This window comes from Sceloporus occidentalis, unplaced genomic scaffold (assembly GCF_023333645.1).
Source record: "Sceloporus occidentalis isolate IW3139 unplaced genomic scaffold, rSceOcc1.0.p SCAF_29, whole genome shotgun sequence".
Lineage (NCBI taxonomy): Eukaryota > Metazoa > Chordata > Lepidosauria > Squamata > Phrynosomatidae > Sceloporus > Sceloporus occidentalis.
In genome coordinates, this window is record NW_028317009.1 from 4,839,735 (window position 1) to 4,859,006 (window position 19,272).

General features: G+C 46.9%; 1 protein-coding gene across 1 annotated transcript; it reads left to right on the forward strand.

The window, feature by feature from the left end:
* The first annotated feature begins 827 nt into the window (after nt 1–827).
* LOC149299149 (malonate--CoA ligase ACSF3, mitochondrial-like) lies at nt 828–11,894 on the forward strand. Its single transcript, XM_089486626.1, has 11 exons — nt 828–923; nt 1,024–1,154; nt 2,617–3,181; nt 3,793–3,948; nt 6,492–6,646; nt 6,895–7,040; nt 8,553–8,665; nt 9,548–9,674; nt 11,136–11,270; nt 11,362–11,473; nt 11,777–11,894. Exons 1-11 carry the CDS (start codon nt 828–830, stop codon nt 11,892–11,894), a joined length of 1,854 nt encoding a protein of 617 aa, XP_089342752.1.
* Nucleotides 11,895–19,272: the final 7,378 nt, after the last annotated feature.

Sequence of the window (19,272 nt, forward strand, 5' to 3'; positions counted from 1 at the left end):
TTCGCTTCGTGCTGGGATAATAGCACAGCACATATCTGTGTGTGCCAACACATGGCGCAGCTGCTATTAAAAGAGGCAGATGTGCCCGACGTGTTCTGTGTGCCAAGCAGATTCCCGTTCTTCAGATCCGTGCCAAGTGCTAGCTCATCTGCTGCTGACACATGCTTTGGTAGCCGCTTTCCTCACAATTAGGCTTCCACGTTGTCAGACGCGCGGGGGGCTGGTGAGGCTCCGGCGTCACAGCTACGAGCCGCTTCGCACGCCGAGCATCCCTCGCTCTATATATTTTATGGAGATTATATAAATATACAATATAATATACAAAAACAGTAAAATAATTCCATATTTTTTCCTAATTTGTTGTTTGGAACGTTGGTTGTTGACGATTTAAGTTAATGATTTTTATGGATACATTTTCTACATTCAAATCAAAGGAAATATCCAGAAAAAGATTGCAAATACAATAAAGAGTCGAGAGCCTGTAGATAAGAGGGGCCTCTTGGAAAGATGGCCCTGGGTTTTTTCAGAATAGGGGAATTTGGGAGATGTGACCTCAAAGAAAAACGATATTCGGTCCGAGGAGATCTATTTCATCACGTAATGCGTTTTTGATGTGGTTGCGTAGAGGTGCAGCATCAGCCAGCGGCTTCATCAAGAATGTATATGTGACGCCGTGATCTTGCTATAGCCGTTTATGTTACCCAATGATAAAAACATAACAAAAGAATGTGTTTTATATATATATGGATTATAATATTTCTTTTCTTTTTAGTGATTTTTACATCCATAGAGCTGGCTTGTTTAGGCACAGCACACCAGCGTTGAGAATGTTAATGATTCACAGCAGAGTCGGTTCGTTCTGCGGAACTTTTCTTTCCGACTCGTGGTTTCCGGGGGAGCGGGTGCTGCGCCGGACACGTCAGGTGAGAACACTTTACAAAGCGGAATAAAACGTTATTTTATGAACAGGAAGCGTGCGTTATAAAGGAAGTGGGAATGTCACACATTATATCCCTCTATTAGCCCAAAGCCTGCGGCGTGTGCCAGTCTCCCGGCTCCCATACACAGCAGCGCGACTTCTCTGACCTTCCCAGCAGGGACCTGGCACATGCCACCTTCTTTAAGAAATACCGCTGGGGGCTGATTTACACAAGGTCGGCATAAACCCTTTACATCATCCTAACACAGAAGCATGCCTCCCAAGTGCCCCTGTGTCGGAGGACGGTCCCCCCTTGGACCCAAATACCTCTGCCCCCTGATGTGTGTCCATAGCATGCCAGTGCCCCACAGCCCTAAAAGCCAACATCAAATATATTTACCAATTCAGTTGTATTAATAAATAAATAAATATTTTTAAATCTTCTATAATGGGAAATAGGAGTATGTATGAATATATATATATATATATATATATATATATATATATAGCTATACAGATATAATACAGATGTGTATATATATATATAGCTATAGATTTAGATTTATATAGATCGCTACACAGATATATAGTTAATTATATATAGAGATATAAATTTTTTTGTATATGTATATAGTTATAGTTATATATATTCTATAATATAAAATCACAGTTTTTTGGGGGGTACAATCAGTTTTTTCCATATAAAATAAACTGGATTTGGTTTTAGAAGAGGTTGACATCCCAGAAAATGGGGAAAAAATTAAGGTAGGATACAAAGAGATAAAACGAAGAACATGTTAAAATAATGGAAATGATTGTTATCTTTTAATTAGATAACGCCAGCGAGTTACACGGTGCAAATAATGGGTCAGATTTATTAGGAAACATCTTGATGCAGCGCCTGGGGCCGAGTTTGTTCAGTTGTGTATTTAATTAGGGTTATGTGCCCTTTGTGCATCATTGTGAAGTGTATCCACATCCCTTTGTTTTTGTTAATAAATAATAACATATCAATTTGTTTGTAATGCCATCCTAAAATATCTTACTCCTTTTTATTATTAGTTTGGGAGATTATGGTTTGACATTTATTATTATTATTATTGTTGTTGTTGTTATGTTGTGCCAACATTTTCCCCCAGTGCTTGGTACTTTATCAGGAGAAGGAGAAGATACACATTGTATATCTGCACATGTTTGTTAATCCCTAAATTGTATTATTGTATTATATTGAGACAAGTTTCCCGATGTTCCATTCTTGACCTTCAGCTCATTATTACCTTCCTCATCCGCCTTCTAGAATCGTTCTTTCTCTCATGATGTCCCTTCTTGCTCAGTCAGTCCTTTAGTATGTCACATGCTGTACATCTCAGTCCAACAGCGACTTATTTGTCTTTTTTATCTTTGCAGATTCATTCTAGTGTATGAAATCAGATGAAAGATGGTGTCTTTGGTGATGTAGAAACAACTTTTTCATTGTCCTGTGATTATCTTTAGTTTATCAAGACTCCTAAGTAAGGCTGCCTTCTTCTTCTTGGTTGTGTAATACATTATTATTGCCTGGCCATGGCAGGAGGCTTTTTAAATTCATTGAGGTACAGTGTCTCCCATCATGGACACTACTCCCTGACACCTTGTATGAAAAGAGGTCTTATTGGAATTGGGATTCTTAAACAGCCCGGCTTCCGACTTGCCTCAAGGACCTTCTATAAAAACCATGCAGCGCCCATATTTTTTAGAGCACCGGCTTTTGGTGACAGAATAGCTATGGTTGACCAGAATGGACATCATTCATACAAGGATCTCTACCTTAGAAGCTTTGCACTGTCCAAAGAAATCACCCGGCTCCTGGGGCGTCCGAGCAATGATAAACCTCCAGAAAGGGTCTCTTTCATCTGCCCTAATGACTCCTCATATGTGGTCTGTCAATGGGCTACGTGGATGAGTGGTGCCATTGCTGTACCTCTTTGCAGGACTCATCCTCCTCCAGAGCTAGCATATGTGCTTCAAGATTCCAGGTGTGCACTGGTTGTAGCAGAAGAAAAATATACAAGTTTAATGGATCCCTTGGCAGCAAAGTTTGGGATTCCTATGCTAGCACTTGGTGGATCTCACTCTTCCCATCCTGCGGAGGGGCTTTCAGAAGTGGAACAACACCACCCTGAGTTGGACTGGAAAGAAAGAGGAGCCATGATTATCTATACCAGTGGGACCACGGGGAGACCCAAAGGTGTACTCAGTACTCACCAAAATCTGCACGCAATGGTATTGACAAACATTCAGGTGTATGATCTTAGAAGAACATGTATGCTATGGCATATTAGATTGATTGTATAGGTTGGAGATAATGAAAGCCTCCGTGTTTTTATATTTCAAAGTAACGTTACATTTCGGTTAAGGCTACATTTTTCCAGTGCACAGGTCATAGCATGCCATTTATGCCACTAATATCAGACTGTAGGTTCCCCAAGTATAAGCTGCTTGATAGGTTGAGCTATGTATAATGTGCTAAAGACATCCTCACTTATCACTATAGAAACAATGCATATAGCCGGCGGGAGGCAAGCAAGGTCCAGTATTATTGTATTCGACCAATGAAAGGCAAGAATGATAGCGTGTTAACCTGTCTCGTACATGCCGACATAAGTAATAGTATAAAAAGTATATTTAGTGAAAGGGTATTTTTGGAATGAATATGTGTTTATCGTATCATCCATGCTTCTGAAATACATGGCTCACCAAATTGCTGATGTTGCATTATAAATGCGGTACTGCCTCTGTAGGCCACGCCGCCCCCCAGTGTTCCCCGCAAGTACTGCACAGTCGGAAGCCAATGTGTTGTCCTTAAGTCATCATTTGTCCTCTGCTGTACTCAGGTGAAAGCTTTGATAGATGAGTGGAAATGGACCAAGGAAGACTGCATACTCCATGTCTTACCTCTTCATCATGTTCACGGAGTGGTCAACAAACTGCTGTGCCCTCTTTGGGTAGGAGCCACATGTGTCATGCTGCCTGAGTTCTCTCCCCAGAAGGTAAGCAGAGATTCAACTCCACCACATCCCTGTATTCATAAAAGGTAACTGATGCATACCTGTATCTGAACTCTGCTATTTCATGTATGTTAGCTGAATATATTGGTGTATCTGTTCACACATATGGCCCTGGTGCCTGCTGGACTATTTATAATGCTGGCCTGTCCTTTGCATTAACATCCTCATGGGTCTACGATGGATGCAGATTGATTGGTGATTTAAACAGCTACATTTCACCTTCATAAGCAGCAGGGCTAGGGTATAACATCTGTGTGAATGTCATGGCTAAAGCTTCCGAGAGTTTTGCAACAAAAGATTTTAATGGAAACCATGCGTCCTCCAGGAACAGAGCAATTTAACCCGATCCTTAAAGAAATCTGATTGTATAGGGTGCAAAAATAATTATTTAAATTGTACCAGGAGCTGTGTCCAGGTCCGCAGCCAATTTGTGTAACAGATCGATTTGGTGCAGTATGAGTGCATTCAGCCCGTTCTCTCAAGAAGGTTTTCAGAGTAATATAGTGTTACTTAGCTCAGAAATAGACGAGCCGCATGTTTGAGGTTGGGAATTTGAGCACCAACCTGCGATTAGAGACCTTTAACAAAATCCATTAAGAATTGTCTGGACCACACGCAGAGAGGAGAGCAGATGGTGAGGTTCATAACCCAAGGTCACGGGCTGATTGCAAATATTGTAACCAATATTAATAGCTGGTGGCGAGGCTGCACCATATTACAGTTTGGTCACGGTAAGTAGATGATACACTGGAAATTATAAGAGACGGTAAGACAAAGTCTACCACGATGTGCCACCAAATTACTGGCGTCTTGGCTGGACAAGAATTGTTTTCCTTTCCCAAACTCCATCACTCGGTAATTACCCAATTTTCACTCTACGCCATCTCTTATGATGGGCGGCAGAGACAACAAAATGCTGGTTTTTGAGACCCAGCCCATGAGGAATAATATTTTATTCTGTGTTGTTGTTCGAGATGTCAGGACACCAGCATCTCGTCTCGAGGAAGGCTAGATAAATAGCTTAGCCAGTGCAGGAATCAGGGACACGATATACACCCTGCCTGGGCCAAATTGGTTTAGTTGGCTCCATCCGAGAGCATTTTAGGTGCAAAGTGTTAAATGATGAGCATACAGGAGGAGAATTGCAGTGTTAATTGAACCTCTTTTGTCTCTCTCTGCTTCCGAATTCCTCCTCCTCGTTCCAAATCTTAACTCCAGTACGCAGATGCAGATCGTTTCTTTAATGCAGGGCGCTAATGAAAAATGAATATAGCAAGACGGAATTAATTTTTCACAAGCGCTCTCCATTAACTTACATATAACCTCACTACCTAAGCTTTTAATCATTCCCTTTACAACTGGCAAATAATGTAAAAACTATATAAAAGTACCAGATATGAGCGCGTCCTTTTTACTATATAAATATTTAAGGCTGTGGTGAGATATCCGTTATTTACACAGTGTGTGGGGTTTTTTTTTATATCAGCATCCCTCTCTGTCTAACTGTGTTGAATTAAAGGTTGTTCTGTGTGTTTGATGTCTCTCTCAGCTGCAGTAAAGCACATTAATACTATAAGTGTTTGGGAGAGAATTGTTCTTTAGGAGGAGGAAGGGGGAGAAAAGGCTGCGAACCACTCTTGGGAATATCAAGGCTGGAGTTTTGTGCAAGTGCTCTGAAGACGTCTGGCCGAGGGAGGCTCACCTTTCATTTATCCGAGCGCGCAGGCTTCGTCTTCAGGAATAGGAAAGGACGGGAGAATGCAAGGTCTAAAAATAAATATGTCCCAGACACAGAGGTGGGAAATCACCTTAAGCCTTGGGTGACTTCGTTAAGAGCCAAAGTAAATTTGTGTCTTGTTCGTGACAGTTTGCTCAACGCTTGCGTTTTGTAGTCCACGTTATCACTTTGCAGATCCTATGGTTCATAAAATAAAATCGGTGTATTAGAAATCTTTACTTAATAACGCGTTACAGAGTAACTGGCCACAAAATGAATGGCACGTTAAGTGGAGCCTTGAGAATTCTGCTGCTGTCCTGGGTCGCTCACAAAGATGATCCTCAAGGGAGCGATTCAGCGACGGTTTAATATGAACCGGCCAGCCTTATGCCTGTCGTTAAAAACCGGACAGTGCTGTTCCCCCTAATAGCGGATAAAAACCTAAAAAAAAAAAAAAAAAGTCAAAAACATGTACACTTGCTTTAAAATTTGATACAATACTGCATTTAAAGCTGGTTTAGATGTCTCTGCTCACGTTTGCTTGAATGTTTTTTTTAAATATAGTCATTATTCGTTATATGGCGGCTCTACGGTAATGTGTGCTGTTCCTCAGCAGGGAAGGGCGTTAGGTCGGCTTTACTGCCAATAATTGGATTACCTACCAAGTGGAACTGATATAACGGAGCTCCTTGGGTCTGTGGCCAGCGTGGCCCTAGGACTTGTTTGGAATTTCCAAAGTTGTTTTCTATGGATCCTCGTTGTCTCGGCAGCACCCTAACTTGTGTTCCCCAACTACTAATTGTTGTAGGTATGGGAGCACTTCCTCAGCCGAGAGGTGTCCTCCATCAATGTGTTTATGGCTGTGCCCACCGTCTACTGCAAGCTGATTGATCACTACGAACGTCAATTTACCCGGCCCAGCGTTCAAGACTTTGTGCGGGCGGCGTGCCAAGATAAAATCAGGTACTCCCTATTTATCATATCAGAGCAATGCCAGCTGACAGGTCTACGCTGTTGTGGGAGAAGTCTAAACTACGATAATTAATGAGGACTCTCTGGCGACTTTGGCTTTCGCAAATTAAAGTCCTACGGTTCCCCCTCACCAAAACGAGCCTGGATCTTAGGTAAGAGGAAACAGGTGAGCTGTTTTTAAACGTTTCACGTAGGCTGTCACCTTCAGGGTTTTGCCTGCTGTGTTCTTGCCGCCCCAGGTTAATGGTGTCCGGCTCGTCCGCTCTTCCCGTGCCAGTTCTGGAGCGTTGGAGAGACATCACCGGCCACACCTTATTGGAGAGATATGGCATGACTGAGATTGGCATGGCTTTGACCAACCCGCTAAATGGAGTACGTGTTCCAGGTATGAAAAGATTGAAACTTGGAGTGATGGACTACAGGAAGCTAATGTAGCAAGGACTATACAACTCCTGAATGGGTCTCGCCACATGTGCTGTCATAGTGCGGGTAACAACGAGCATCTCTTTATTAGAGTTTTTCACGTAAAACTGGAAACTGATAGCTGGGTCTGTGCCTCTTCCTTTTAAGTGCTATAATTGAAGCTGGGAAGTTTGGTTCAAGTTTCAAATTCACCAATTCACCATCTCTGATCTTTAGGCACCAAGTGGAATGATAAACAGATTTAGTATCCAAAGCTTATAAAATCCCACCTGGAGCGCTTGCTCATGCAGCCGACCTCGTGATTAGACTGTATATGTATCGTTGGTTTATAAGGTGGCTGTAGACAGCACTTGCTACGAAGGGGTTAATGCTGCTGACTTTGCTTGAGTTTCTCTCTCTCTGCTCTTCACGCACAGAGCTATGAATTATTCATGCGCAGCTCACGCCTCGCCGGCTCTAATCAGCGCTTTAATTGGAGGTTTAGATCACAGTTGGCTAATAGCTGCTCCAGCGGGGACCTGGCTCATTGTGACAGGCGGATCGCTGTGTGTCTTATCAGCGGCCTGTCTCAATTCTCTCAGGGCCCCTCTGTACACAGCCGCGTGTGGACCCCCCAGAGCCCGGCGCATGCAGCGCATCGCCAATTACAGAGCTCTGCTCTTGCAGGCAAGAGCAGGACAGGGGTGGGAGTGTGTGCGGCAAAGGCCAGGCGTCTATTCCTGCTATGGCGGGGATGTGATCTGTGCACACGCAGCCCAGCGATCAAGACTGAAAACTGTTTCATTTTGTGTACAGCGTATGTGCAGCCCTGACTCCATTCTCCCTTAAAAAGCATTCATCTCGGGTTTTGGTGCGCTCTAATAGGCATAGATTGTAGCTACAAAGTGTTTATCACATTTATTTGTCTGTCTTGAGACTTACTGTCTGTCGCCAGGCTGGTGTCTTATTGCACGCCACTTGAACCAGACTCTTAATGTGCAAATTGCTTGTAAGCTCCCTTTGTCTGTAGGGCACCGTAACACGTCCCCCACATCACTTGACTGAAGGGGGTCCTCGTACAGGTCAGAGGTTAAACAGCTTGTCAGCTGCCGGGAAGCCGCTCGCACACGCACTACATTTATCGCACGTGTAAGCGGCAGATAAACAGTTTTTTGTTATCTTCGTGTTTTTGCGGATCAGAGATGATGAAAGATCACTGTTATTTCCATGCTGTCTCCATTACTAAATTGACTGTCAGTATGCAGCACTCGGCTAATGCTGATGTACAGAAGCCATCCACTAACGAATGTTTAAATGAATTAGGTCCCTTGCACATGCTGAAGTTGGTGCCTAACGTATGATTCTGTTCTGTTTTTTTTTTCTCTCGTGACGTTGTGCAGAACATCTTTGTAATCCCCTATGGATCTAGAGGCTATGGGTAATGTTTAAGAGCATTGAGTGACAAGACCTTACCTACCGCTTGTGTCTCCTCCAGGCTCAGTGGGTAACCCCCTACCAGGAGTGGAAGTCCGCATCGCATCTCCAAACCCCCAGAGAGAAGGCCGCTCGTACACTACCCATGCTTACGGAGATGTAACGGGTACCAGAGTATGTGAAGCCCCTTTTATTAGCATATAGGGCATTGTCAGGGGAAATTAGAGTTAATTCATTAACAGCAAGCGTTTGGTTCACCTAGCCCTATTTTTTGGCATGTCTACTCTAGTGTTGCGTTTGGGTTCAATCTAATGGTTGGGTCAAAGATGTTGAAAGAAAACTTGCTCGCTCAGCACGGCACATATACAGCCTTGGACGATGCGGCCCAAATCCACGGCGGGAGTGCTAGACCTCTGTTTGGAAACTTGGAAGTTGGGATTTTTAGGAAGCAGCGTTAAAGTCAACAGGGAATAAGACTGGCTTTTAATTTAATGAATGTTTTTTGTTAAACAGATGGCTTTAGATTAAGCAGTGTCATTTCGCCTTTTGTCTTTTGCGCTCCACATTAATATTAATTTCATAACAAAATAGCATGAAAAACCTCTGAAATCCGACAATAAAATGTTTTTCAGGGTAAATGTTTTCTTTAGTAATGTGGATTTCAGCCTTCTGTCCCGCTGGTAATGGATATTGCCCCCTCTTGCCATGGTCAGGTTAATTAGAATTAGTGCCGGCATGCAAATCTTCCCCTCCTTGGGACAGACAGGGTTAACACGCCCACCATACGGAAAAGCAAACATACGATGGATTCACACCCGTCTCTATGTTTTTGTCCCCCCTTATTTCTGCCAACTGACGCCAGTCTGTGCCAAGACTCCCAACCGGCAGATGCCCCGCGAAGCAGATGTTTTCCAAAAGATGTGGGCGCATTACCAAAACTGTGCAAATCATTTTAGGTCAACACCATCTGCGCTAAGGGGGGCTTGCGTGCGGGATGGGAGGTGGGGATTGCGGATCTTGTGAGACAATGGTTAATCTGTATAGTTTTCTTCGTAGGTGTCCCCTGGTCTAGAGAATCGAGAGGGGGAATTGCAGGTCCGTGGCCCCGCCGTATTCCGAGAGTACTGGAACAAGCCCCAAGAGACGCAGGAGGCTTTTACTCCAGATGGCTGGTTTAAAACAGGTACCCGAAGCCAGCTCACTTGGATACCAATAGCTTTGGTTTTGTGAGGACAGGGAATAGTTAATTTCTTTTACACAGATTATTGTTGGGGCGCATTTGGATTCAAAGTGAGCTTGTCGTCATCTTAAAACGCAGCGCAGGTACAGGCGTCGGCAGGAGCCCGGGCTCCAAGCTTTATTTCATGCCTATGGGCTGAAAAGTGTCGCTGTCGCATAATGAAATGTTGGGGTCGTGCCTTGTGGGCCCACATATACATACAGGCTTAAACCTCTGCTCTGTGACAGCGGCTCCCGTGTGAATGTACATCCATGGCGTGTAAAACGGGCATCTGTGTTTGTACGGATCTCGTGTGATTGTTGAATGTTTGCGATGAGCAGTAATGACCAACGATGCATTAGGTGTGAGGCTTGCAAGACGGAAGGGAACTGCAGAGCCCGTTTTAAAGGGAAACCAAGGAACTTATCAGTGCTGTATTAATACAAATTGCGTCTTGGATTTCTCATTGACATAGAAATGATGCCTAAGCGCAGTTTTAGAGAAGCGCTTTATTACAACGAACCAGTAACTATGTATGGTATGATATTTAAATCATCCTGGTGAACAGGTCCACTACAAAAGCACAACTGGTTTCTTACTATGTCCAGAGGACCAGTTCATCAGTCTAAATATTTTATTACGGTATATGTTATTCTTCTGGTCCTCTTCTCCAGCAGGCTTACAGTGAAACATGACATCAAGCCTCTGGTATTTGTTAGGTTACACCACGGGTTTCGGAGTGTCAGGGATTCCAGAGCAGAGTCCCAGGAGCTGTCTTGCCCCCATGTGCCGCGAGCAGATTCCAGCACTGTATCAATCTTGTTTAATAGAGTGGAAGGGTTATTGGCGGGTGGCAGGTTTCAAAGAGCGGGCACGAGATGGATGACTCGGCTCCCCCCGCCGGCCGCGCTGATGTACAATGAAATATTTATGATTTATTCTGGCTAATAAACTGAAATGAAGAGCGTGATGTATGCCACCAGATGGAGGACTGTTGATGCGTCTCCGAGAGTGAGAGAAGGGAGGTGGATGTGCCCAGGGAGAAGGTGGGGGTGAATATCCCGCTCGAACACATACAGGACAGTCAAAAAGGATCCAGGGCCGTATGTAGACGAGATAGCAGGGGTTATTTGATCACAACGTGTGTATCAATATGTGATTCTTTTTAAATATATTTATAGACTTGATAGAAAATTTCACTGCTTCAGGTGCACTGGAGACTCTTTAAAGGGTCTGTACAGAGATAGCCACTAAGCACTTATTTAAATAGGCTAAATATTAACATGGTGCATATACGTTTGGCAGACCTCGGCACATGGGTCTGGCAGTGGACACAGTGCTGGGTAGCCATGGTTCTTACTGAAATTGATAGAGCTGTGTAGCTGTGTATGGGTCTAAGCTGCGTGTGTTTCTTCCCCTCTCCAGGCGATACGGCTGTATACAAAGACGGCACCTACTGGATCCTCGGCCGGACTTCTGTGGACATCATTAAGAGCGGAGGGTACAAGATTAGCGCTTTGGAAGTGGAGCGCCATCTGCTGGCTCACCCCAGCATTACAGGTTTGTCGTTTTCTCTGCTGAATGATAACTGGGGACATTCTCTGTGATCGGGACACGTCCGCTGAGCTCTCTCCCCTTTCCCTCACTCTAGATGTGGCAATCATCGGGGCCCCAGATGTGACTTGGGGCCAGCGCGTGGCGGCTATTGTGAAACTGCGGGACGGGCATGCGCTGTCATTGCAGGAACTGAAGGAATGGGCCAGGTGAGGAGGATCTTAAAGAAGCAAAAAGGGAGTGGTTTTCATCACTGTGGGCCAGATGTTGGCCTAGGATCATAGGAGTAGTAGTCATTGAGCGCTTAGTAAATTCACAGTGTGTAGCAGTGATTGGGGAGCGAACCACGTGACTTAATCAAATTGCGTCCTTGTGTACATCACAGTGTGAGCCGTTCTGTCTCCCCTCCTATACCTCATCAGACTCTGCGTGTGTTTTTTTCCTCCTCCTGCTGTGAAGCTGTGTGATTTTGCCTAGTGACTGACTAAGCCTGGCTCCCCTCTCTTATTTAGGGAGGTCATGGCCCCGTACTGCATTCCCGCTGAGCTCATCCGAGTGGAAGAAATTCCCCGAAACCAGATGGGAAAAATCAATAAAAAGCAACTGCTTTTGCACTTCTATCCCCAATGAGAAGGGGGGAGTGAATATCCTAGAGGACCTCATCTGAACACACATGGGTCAGGGCCTTATGCATGCGCCCAGAATCCCAAAGAGGACTGTCCATACACAAGCATGCATGCAGACGATGCAGAGCTCTCGCAGGGTAAATATGTAGAGTGCATAGAGCGCTCTATTGATATAGGGAACCCGCGCTATAGGGCTGGGGCGCATTACGTATGCAGAAGCTTCTGCCTATATAACCATCCGTCCTGTAACGCATTGCCATTGATGGAAACAAAGTATAGGGTCCAGGTGATGTACTCTTGGCTTGTGAAAAAAATCAAACTGGCTTCCAAAATCTTCCACCTGAATTTTACATTAGTGTGTGCCTAATACTAAAGGCACAATCACAACACGCAGGAGCCTGTCCGTGATCACATACGTAATTCACCGTCTGATCACCTGTGCTCACAAACAGCACACGGTACACCACGTGGAGTAACGTCCTCCGTGATCTGCTGCACGTGGTCACAGCGTGGCCAACTGACACTGTCGGGCAGAGTGCAAAGTACACTATCAGCAACGAGAACGCGAGCGATTCTCTATCCTCTGTGACAAACTGCTCCGCTAAGGGCACATGGGGTAAAGCAGCCGCAGCTCTGGAGATTGAACGTGTGTTAACTCTCATACGTGTGCTGGCATTACAAATGGAAAATAAAAGAAAGAATAATACCGACGACTCTTTTACTACCATTCTGTAAATCATATCAATAAGGACATGTATTATAATCACGCTCCGTCCACGCGCAGCAATGCGATGTAATTCATTTTTAATACTTCACGCAGAACAATATGCTTTTATTGCATGCAGAGCAGTATATTGCCATTTCATGCAGAGCAATATTCCTTAATTACATGCAGAGCGGAGGGATTACACGAGATCAACGTACTGTAGTGACAAAGCGGTATAACCAGGGGCAGAGAAATATACCATAGTGCACGCAGAGCCGGGTATTGGGGTTACCTGCAGAGCTGTAATGTGACACACACAGCAATATATTATGATCTTGCCGTAACGTGCAGAGCTTTACGCTGTAAATACTCATGGAGGGACATGTAAATAAACCGAGCCATTTGCTGTAATGACTACATCGGGCAGAGCGGTAGAACAACCTGCAGAGCAGTGTACTGTAATTACCTGCGGAGCTGTGTGATAACACGCAGAACATTACAGTCTGATTACCTGCAGAGCGATATACTGCGATGACCCGCAGAGCCGCGTAGTAGCGTGCGGAGTGCTACCATATCTGCACGCAGGGCAATCTGATGTTATTACTGGAATGATCCTCTGTATCAGCCTCTGGTACTGTATTGTGCCTTATTCATAAAGAACTGTTTTGTTTCAAAGTTCTTCGTTGGGGGAACGTTACCGCCGTTTGCTCCGCATCTGTATGGCTCTTTACGCACTGTGTATATAACATACAGTAGGTTTGTCTTTAGCAGGTATATGAGCAGAGACGTTTAATCTGGGTATCGTCCGAGTACTTAAGGACTGAATGACCCCAGGAGAGCCATAGGAGGCTGAAAGAAGAAGATGGGTGCTGCGGACAGTAAGTTCACCTAACGTTTATCTAACCTGCGTAATAATAATACCGTTAGTGACCTGGGATCACCTGAGCATCCGTTTAAAGCTTTGAGCCGTGAATAGCTCTGGGGGCGTCCGCTTACTGGCAATGAATTCCTAAGTTCTCGCCCCAGTGAATGGCCATCCATCTGTACCCATCTCAGTGATTTCTTCTGCCTCTGACAGCTACCTGAGTAAAGGTAGAAGAAAGGAGCTGAGCTTGGCACAGGTGAACTGATAATAACGCCTCTCATTGGAGAGCGATGATGTCAGAGAGAAGTGACATCGCTCACCATAGGATTTGTTTTATGTTTCATTTTTTTCTTAGATGTATGTAATGAACGTGATAATTAGGCGAACGGCGTATCCAATATGAAACGCAAAGGAATGATATTTGGTAGTAAGTTGAGAAAATCAGATATGTGTTAGCGAGCTATTGTGATTGCGTGCAAAGTGATATGTACGTGCGCAGCGCTGTGATCACACCGGGAGTCATAGAGGGTTTAACCTCTCGCATAGCTGTACACAAAGAAGCATAGAACAATATCCAGTGCTGCAGTCATACCGTCATTCCATCCGGAGTTACAGAGCAATAGCAGACGTGTTAATAAGATATATATATATATATATATATATATATATATATATATATATCATGACCCCCAGCAGAGAAGGGCATTGTTATACTAGCGCAGCGTAACTGTACACCAGTGGCCTGGGCAGAGAAGGGTTAACGACAGGGCCGTTTTGTCTGGCATGTCCCCGATACCAGTGACATCTCCTGGCAGCCCCGATCAATACAGAGCGCACGGGCCCATTCATAACTCTCGCCATGACAGGCAGGGCCCAGCAGGGAATAAATAGCTGGCCGCCCGCTAACGATCCATCTCTGGGCCAGTCCAGCCGTGGGTAATGAGAGAGGGAGAGCGGAGGGTCTGGACGGAGGGGGAGGTGGGATAGCGGAGGCCAAATCGTTAATAAAATTCCAGAGGAATTGGTTTGATAAATGGGGCTCTGAGTGGGAACACATGGCCGTTTTTTTTCTGCAATTAGCCTCCTGCCCTAGCCACGAGGCCGGTGACACGCAAAACCCACCTAGGGGCCAATACATGCATAATCCACACAGTAAGAGTGATAACTCACAGGTTCCATCAAAGTCCTGATTCTGAGGGCGGTGGATGCGTTTCCGCTCTGGGGCCAGAGACGTGTGATTTGCTGCGCTTTATTGGCATTCTTAAACATTCGCTCTTTATTTTGTTTGATTAAAGGCTAAAATCAAAGATTTCCGTCTATTCCCGGGCGCTCCCAGTAACATTATTGCCGCCTTGTCTCAGTCTTTGCCCCTCTCTCTCTCGCTCGCTCTGTCTCCGGGTTCTTGGTCCTTCCTGTGTATATTTTTGTGCGGTTCCCCCTTTTTTCCTAATTTTTATTCACTTTCGGCGCACGTTCGAATCTGGCAGCCACATCATACATGGAATACCCAAGCATTCAATTACCCGCTAATGGCTGCAGGCGATTAAGCCATCAGCCAACTTCATTACAGCCTGCCAGGCTTCATACTCACAATAAGTGCCTCAAACAATGGGGCGCCCTTCCTGCGGCGGCGCGCCGCGGACTCCCTCGTGATGCCAGATCTCACGTCTCGCACGCAGCCGGTGCCGCGCGTGTAAATGCCGGACCTTTAACCTGGTAATGCAGCGCCTGGTCAGACCTGTGTCACTGGAGACCCCATAAGCCCTCCTTTCTGCCCCCCATTCACCCGGCATCTATGGGGGCTAGGTGAGTTACATGTACACCACAACCCCGGCGCCAATGGGTAGAAATGGTGCCATCGCTATAGAAACAGCGCCCTGCTTTTAATGCCGAGCTCTCTGTATCCTAACCCTGCATTCTCTGTGCTTTGTGACGTGAAGCCCCCCGCGTGCCCGTCGCTGTGCCCGTGCTGTGTCTGCAGCGATCGGCAGACGGAGGAATGCACGCCTGAGGGTGCTGGGCTTGCGAGTTTCTTTATTGCAGACATTATCTTTTATTGCCAGATAAAAATTCCAGGCTCCGCTGGTTTTATTGCCGCTATATACACGGCTCGTCCTATCCTCACACGATCCTTCCCCTGGCAGCGTGCGTCTGCCGCTCCCCCTGAGAACCCCCTCCCTGAAACACTACTTTTATGGCACAAGCTGCCATCCAGGGCTTATACCCAGCGTGGGCACCGGACCAGCGCCTTATCACCCCCTCGGTGACCCTCCATGACCACAAGACAAACACGGAGCGTACATTAATTATTTAAAGATCCCTACGTGGCCACGAGCTCGAGATGCTCCCCTCTCAAAGAGCTTTACCCGTAGCGACCTTGCCAAACGCCTTTGTGACCTTCAAGAAGCCTTTGTACAGAATCTCTGTCTAACCCATTTATCCGAGAAGCCCAGAGCCGTCGAAGGAGCCGAACTTCACAAAAACATGAAGATCAAAGATATCTGTGGCTCGGCAGAAATCAGAATATTGTGTTTCATAATCGCGGCTTAGCTCTTTGGATTTTCCCCACTCACTCCATACAACGCAGGCTTATAAGAAGCCGGATGCGGCTCTGTTTCCCCGAATTCCATCTTCACGTCCTTAAATAAATTCCACGCCCCCCCCCCCCCCCCCGGACGCTGTCTCTTACTGGACAGTGCAGCCATTAAAAGGTTTTATCCCTAAGCCTGACCTTTAGAGGATACCTGGGAGAAACAGAAGCAGATTTATCACAATCAGGAATCCTATTAAGCTAAACCCGTCACTTTTCCTGTCCAGCGCCGTTATTAACTTTCCGTAATGACCCCAGACGTCGGCCCGTTTGTGGCTCCCGAGGACCAGTTCTGCCTCCTCTATCCTCGTTTTGCTTCTCCTTCTGTTTGAGCCGCATATAAGCGATGGCATTTCCGTAATTTTAAGTAGTAAGGCACGCTGGTGTCTCTTCCCCGGGGCATCCGGGCCCAGGGCCGCGCGAATCCTTCAGCTGGTGCGGAGGACGCAGAGAATATGCTTTGTGCTGCGCTGGCGTGATGTGAAGTGGCCGTGCCCGGGCCTGAGAGTGCCCCTGGCAGCCAACATCTGCTCAGCTGCCCCCATCCCTCCGGACGGCAGCAGCGGGGTCACTGGTGAGCGGAGAGGGGGCGCCGGCGGGTGCGGGATCCGCAGTGATGTGAAGCGCACAGCGGGGAGTGCAGAGCGTTGGAGCAGAAAGTTGTCTCTCATCACGATGTTCAGACGGCTCGGTGACATTCATCAAGGGCACAGAGACAGCGAAAAGTCACAAAGTGACGGCGGAGGGGAATGAGCGGCTTGGTGGCATACAGGCTAGGAATGCCGTTTGTGATCCTGGTGGTCGGGGTGATAGTCGGGGGGGTCTCTGTGCTGATATCTGGTGGTCTGTTGGTAGCAGGGACTTGCATGGTTGTAGAGATGTGGAGGTCTTTTCGTTTTTGGTGGCAGTGTGTTCTTCCTGAACTGTGTTATAGTATCATCAGCACATTGTGCGTACTCTGCTCTGTGTACACCGCTACGGCACTGGCAGCCACACAGCGATTGTGCAGGTCCTCCAAGCTGTCGGCCCATGTCCACCAAATGCTACATGTCCCAACTCAGCGGCCCCCCCTGCTGGCTGCTTCACATACCCGCTGCAGTGCCTGCGCATCCTGCAGATACCCGCTGCTCTGCCTGCGCGTCCTACAGATACCCGCTGCTCTGCCTGCGCGTCCTACAGATACCCGCTGCTCTGCCTGCGCTTCCTACAGATACCCGCTGCTCTGTCTGCGCGTTCTACAGATACCCCCTGCTCTGCCTGCGCGTCCTACAGATACCCGCTGCTCTGCCTGCGCGTCCTACAGATACCCGCTGCTCTGCCTGCGCGTCCTACAGATACCCGCTGCTCTGCCTGCGCGTCCTACAGATACCCGCTGCTCTGCCTGCGCGTCCTACAGATACCCGCTGCTCTGCCTGCGCGTCCTACAGATACCCGCTGCTCTGCCTGCGCGTCCTACAGATACCCGCTGCTCTGCCTGCGCGTCCTACAGATACCCGCTGCTCTGCCTGCGCGTCCTACAGATACCCGCTGCTCTGCCTGCGCGTCCTACAGATACCCGCTGCTCTGCCTGCGGGTCCTACAGATACCCGCTGCTCTGCCTGCGCGTCCTACAGATACCCGCTGCTCTGCCTGCGGGTCCTACAGATACCCGCTGCTCTGCCTGCGCGTCCTACAGATACCCGCTGCTCTGCCTGCGGGTCCTACAGATACCCGCTGCTCTGCCTGCGCGTCCTACAGATACCCGCTGCTCTGCCTGCCCGTCATACACCACATCACCATTGGGCTGCTGTGGGCCCAATGGTGAGCTTCGGGCAGCTAGAGGAACCTGCCCCTGGGTATAATACCCTGTTGTGTGTACATAACACGCGGTGGTTCCCAATAGTCTGGGGCCTCGCTTGGTTCTTCTGGCTTGGGATGACTCCAGAGATGTGGGGAGCAGCCAGGCAGGTGGCGCGCAGGATCTGCCTCACACCCCGGCTCCTGTGACACGAGCTGAGCATATGTGGGCTGACAGCGTGGAGCAGCCTGCGGGCGCGCCGCGTGTTACAGCACATGTAACTGTATGAGCTCTGACAGCCAGAGCCAGGGGGCCAGCCGCAGCAGCCCAGCCCCGCGCAGACATATGTGCACATACCCGGCACCGTGTATACCGCCTCGCGTTACACGCCGTGCCTGCATCAGGCTCCACATCACGTTACTGCCAAGTTACCCCGCAGAAACCGCAAAGAAAGTCTCTGCTTTCTGCTTCCTTATTGATACAAATCTGTGACTAGGATAAGAGAAATACATTGTGATGCAGTGTAACAGCAAGTCATGAAATGTATCCGGTGACCCGGGTAATAACAGCTGCACTTTACCCGGGTAATAACAGCCGCACTTTACCCGGGGAATAACAGCTGCACTTTACCCGGGTAATAACAGCTGCGCTTTACCCGGGTAATAACAGCCGCGCTTTACCCGGGGAATAACAGCCGCGCTTTACCCGGGGAATAACAGCCGCACTTCACTGCATTGTGACGGGTCAGCTCTGGTAAGTCTCAGCTGCATGAAGGGCCGAGCTGGCCCTGAATAATGTATACAGGGAGAAGACATGATCAGTTCTGTGAATTATTAAGTCAGTGAATATCGCTCGATGAGCTCTATTCACTAAAGGGAGAGTTGACAGGAGAGTTTGATTTAGCTCCTGGACTTCCATATACATTATGAAGAGCTTGGCTGGCCCTGTGTAATGTATATTGAACCCATTACACATTGAATTATGCTTTATACAGAGTAAGGCCAGTTCTTCTTGCTAGAGAAACCTACTGCCTTCATAATGAGTAGTGAAGGGACAGAGTTAAAAGCACGACTCTCCCTTTAGTGAATAAAGCCCAATGTGGGTTGAATGGTGTTCTGCTGCCACCTTGTGGTGAGATGAGATATCTGTCCGTCTAGGTATGTATGGAGTTTTATGCTCTAGGCTGATTATACGCCTAGGCTTAGGACCGCTGCAGACAAATGGGTTATATTACAACCTATATTATAATACAGCAGCAACTATCAGCAGATATGTTTCTGTATTTCATTTATGAAACTGGAGCTCTTTTGATGTTTCTGTGGGGTATAGAAAGTATGCTTCCTTTTAGGAAAGGTATTGCTTCATTTGATACCAATTGCAGAAGAGTGTAAATGTAACCCCAGACCCTATTGTTTCAGCCATTGCATCATATGTGCAGTCTGAG

Excerpts from the sequence above, each read along its gene's own strand:
- LOC149299149 (XM_089486626.1), top strand. The coding sequence starts at position 828 with ATGTTAATGATTCACAGCAGAGTCGGTTCGTTCTGCGGAACTTTTCTT. Across the intron at positions 8,666-9,547 it reads GAGATGTAACGGGTACCAGA|GTGTCCCCTGGTCTAGAGAA; the intron begins GTATGTGAAGCC and ends TTTTCTTCGTAG. Across the intron at positions 11,474-11,776 it reads GAACTGAAGGAATGGGCCAG|GGAGGTCATGGCCCCGTACT; the intron begins GTGAGGAGGATC and ends TCTCTTATTTAG.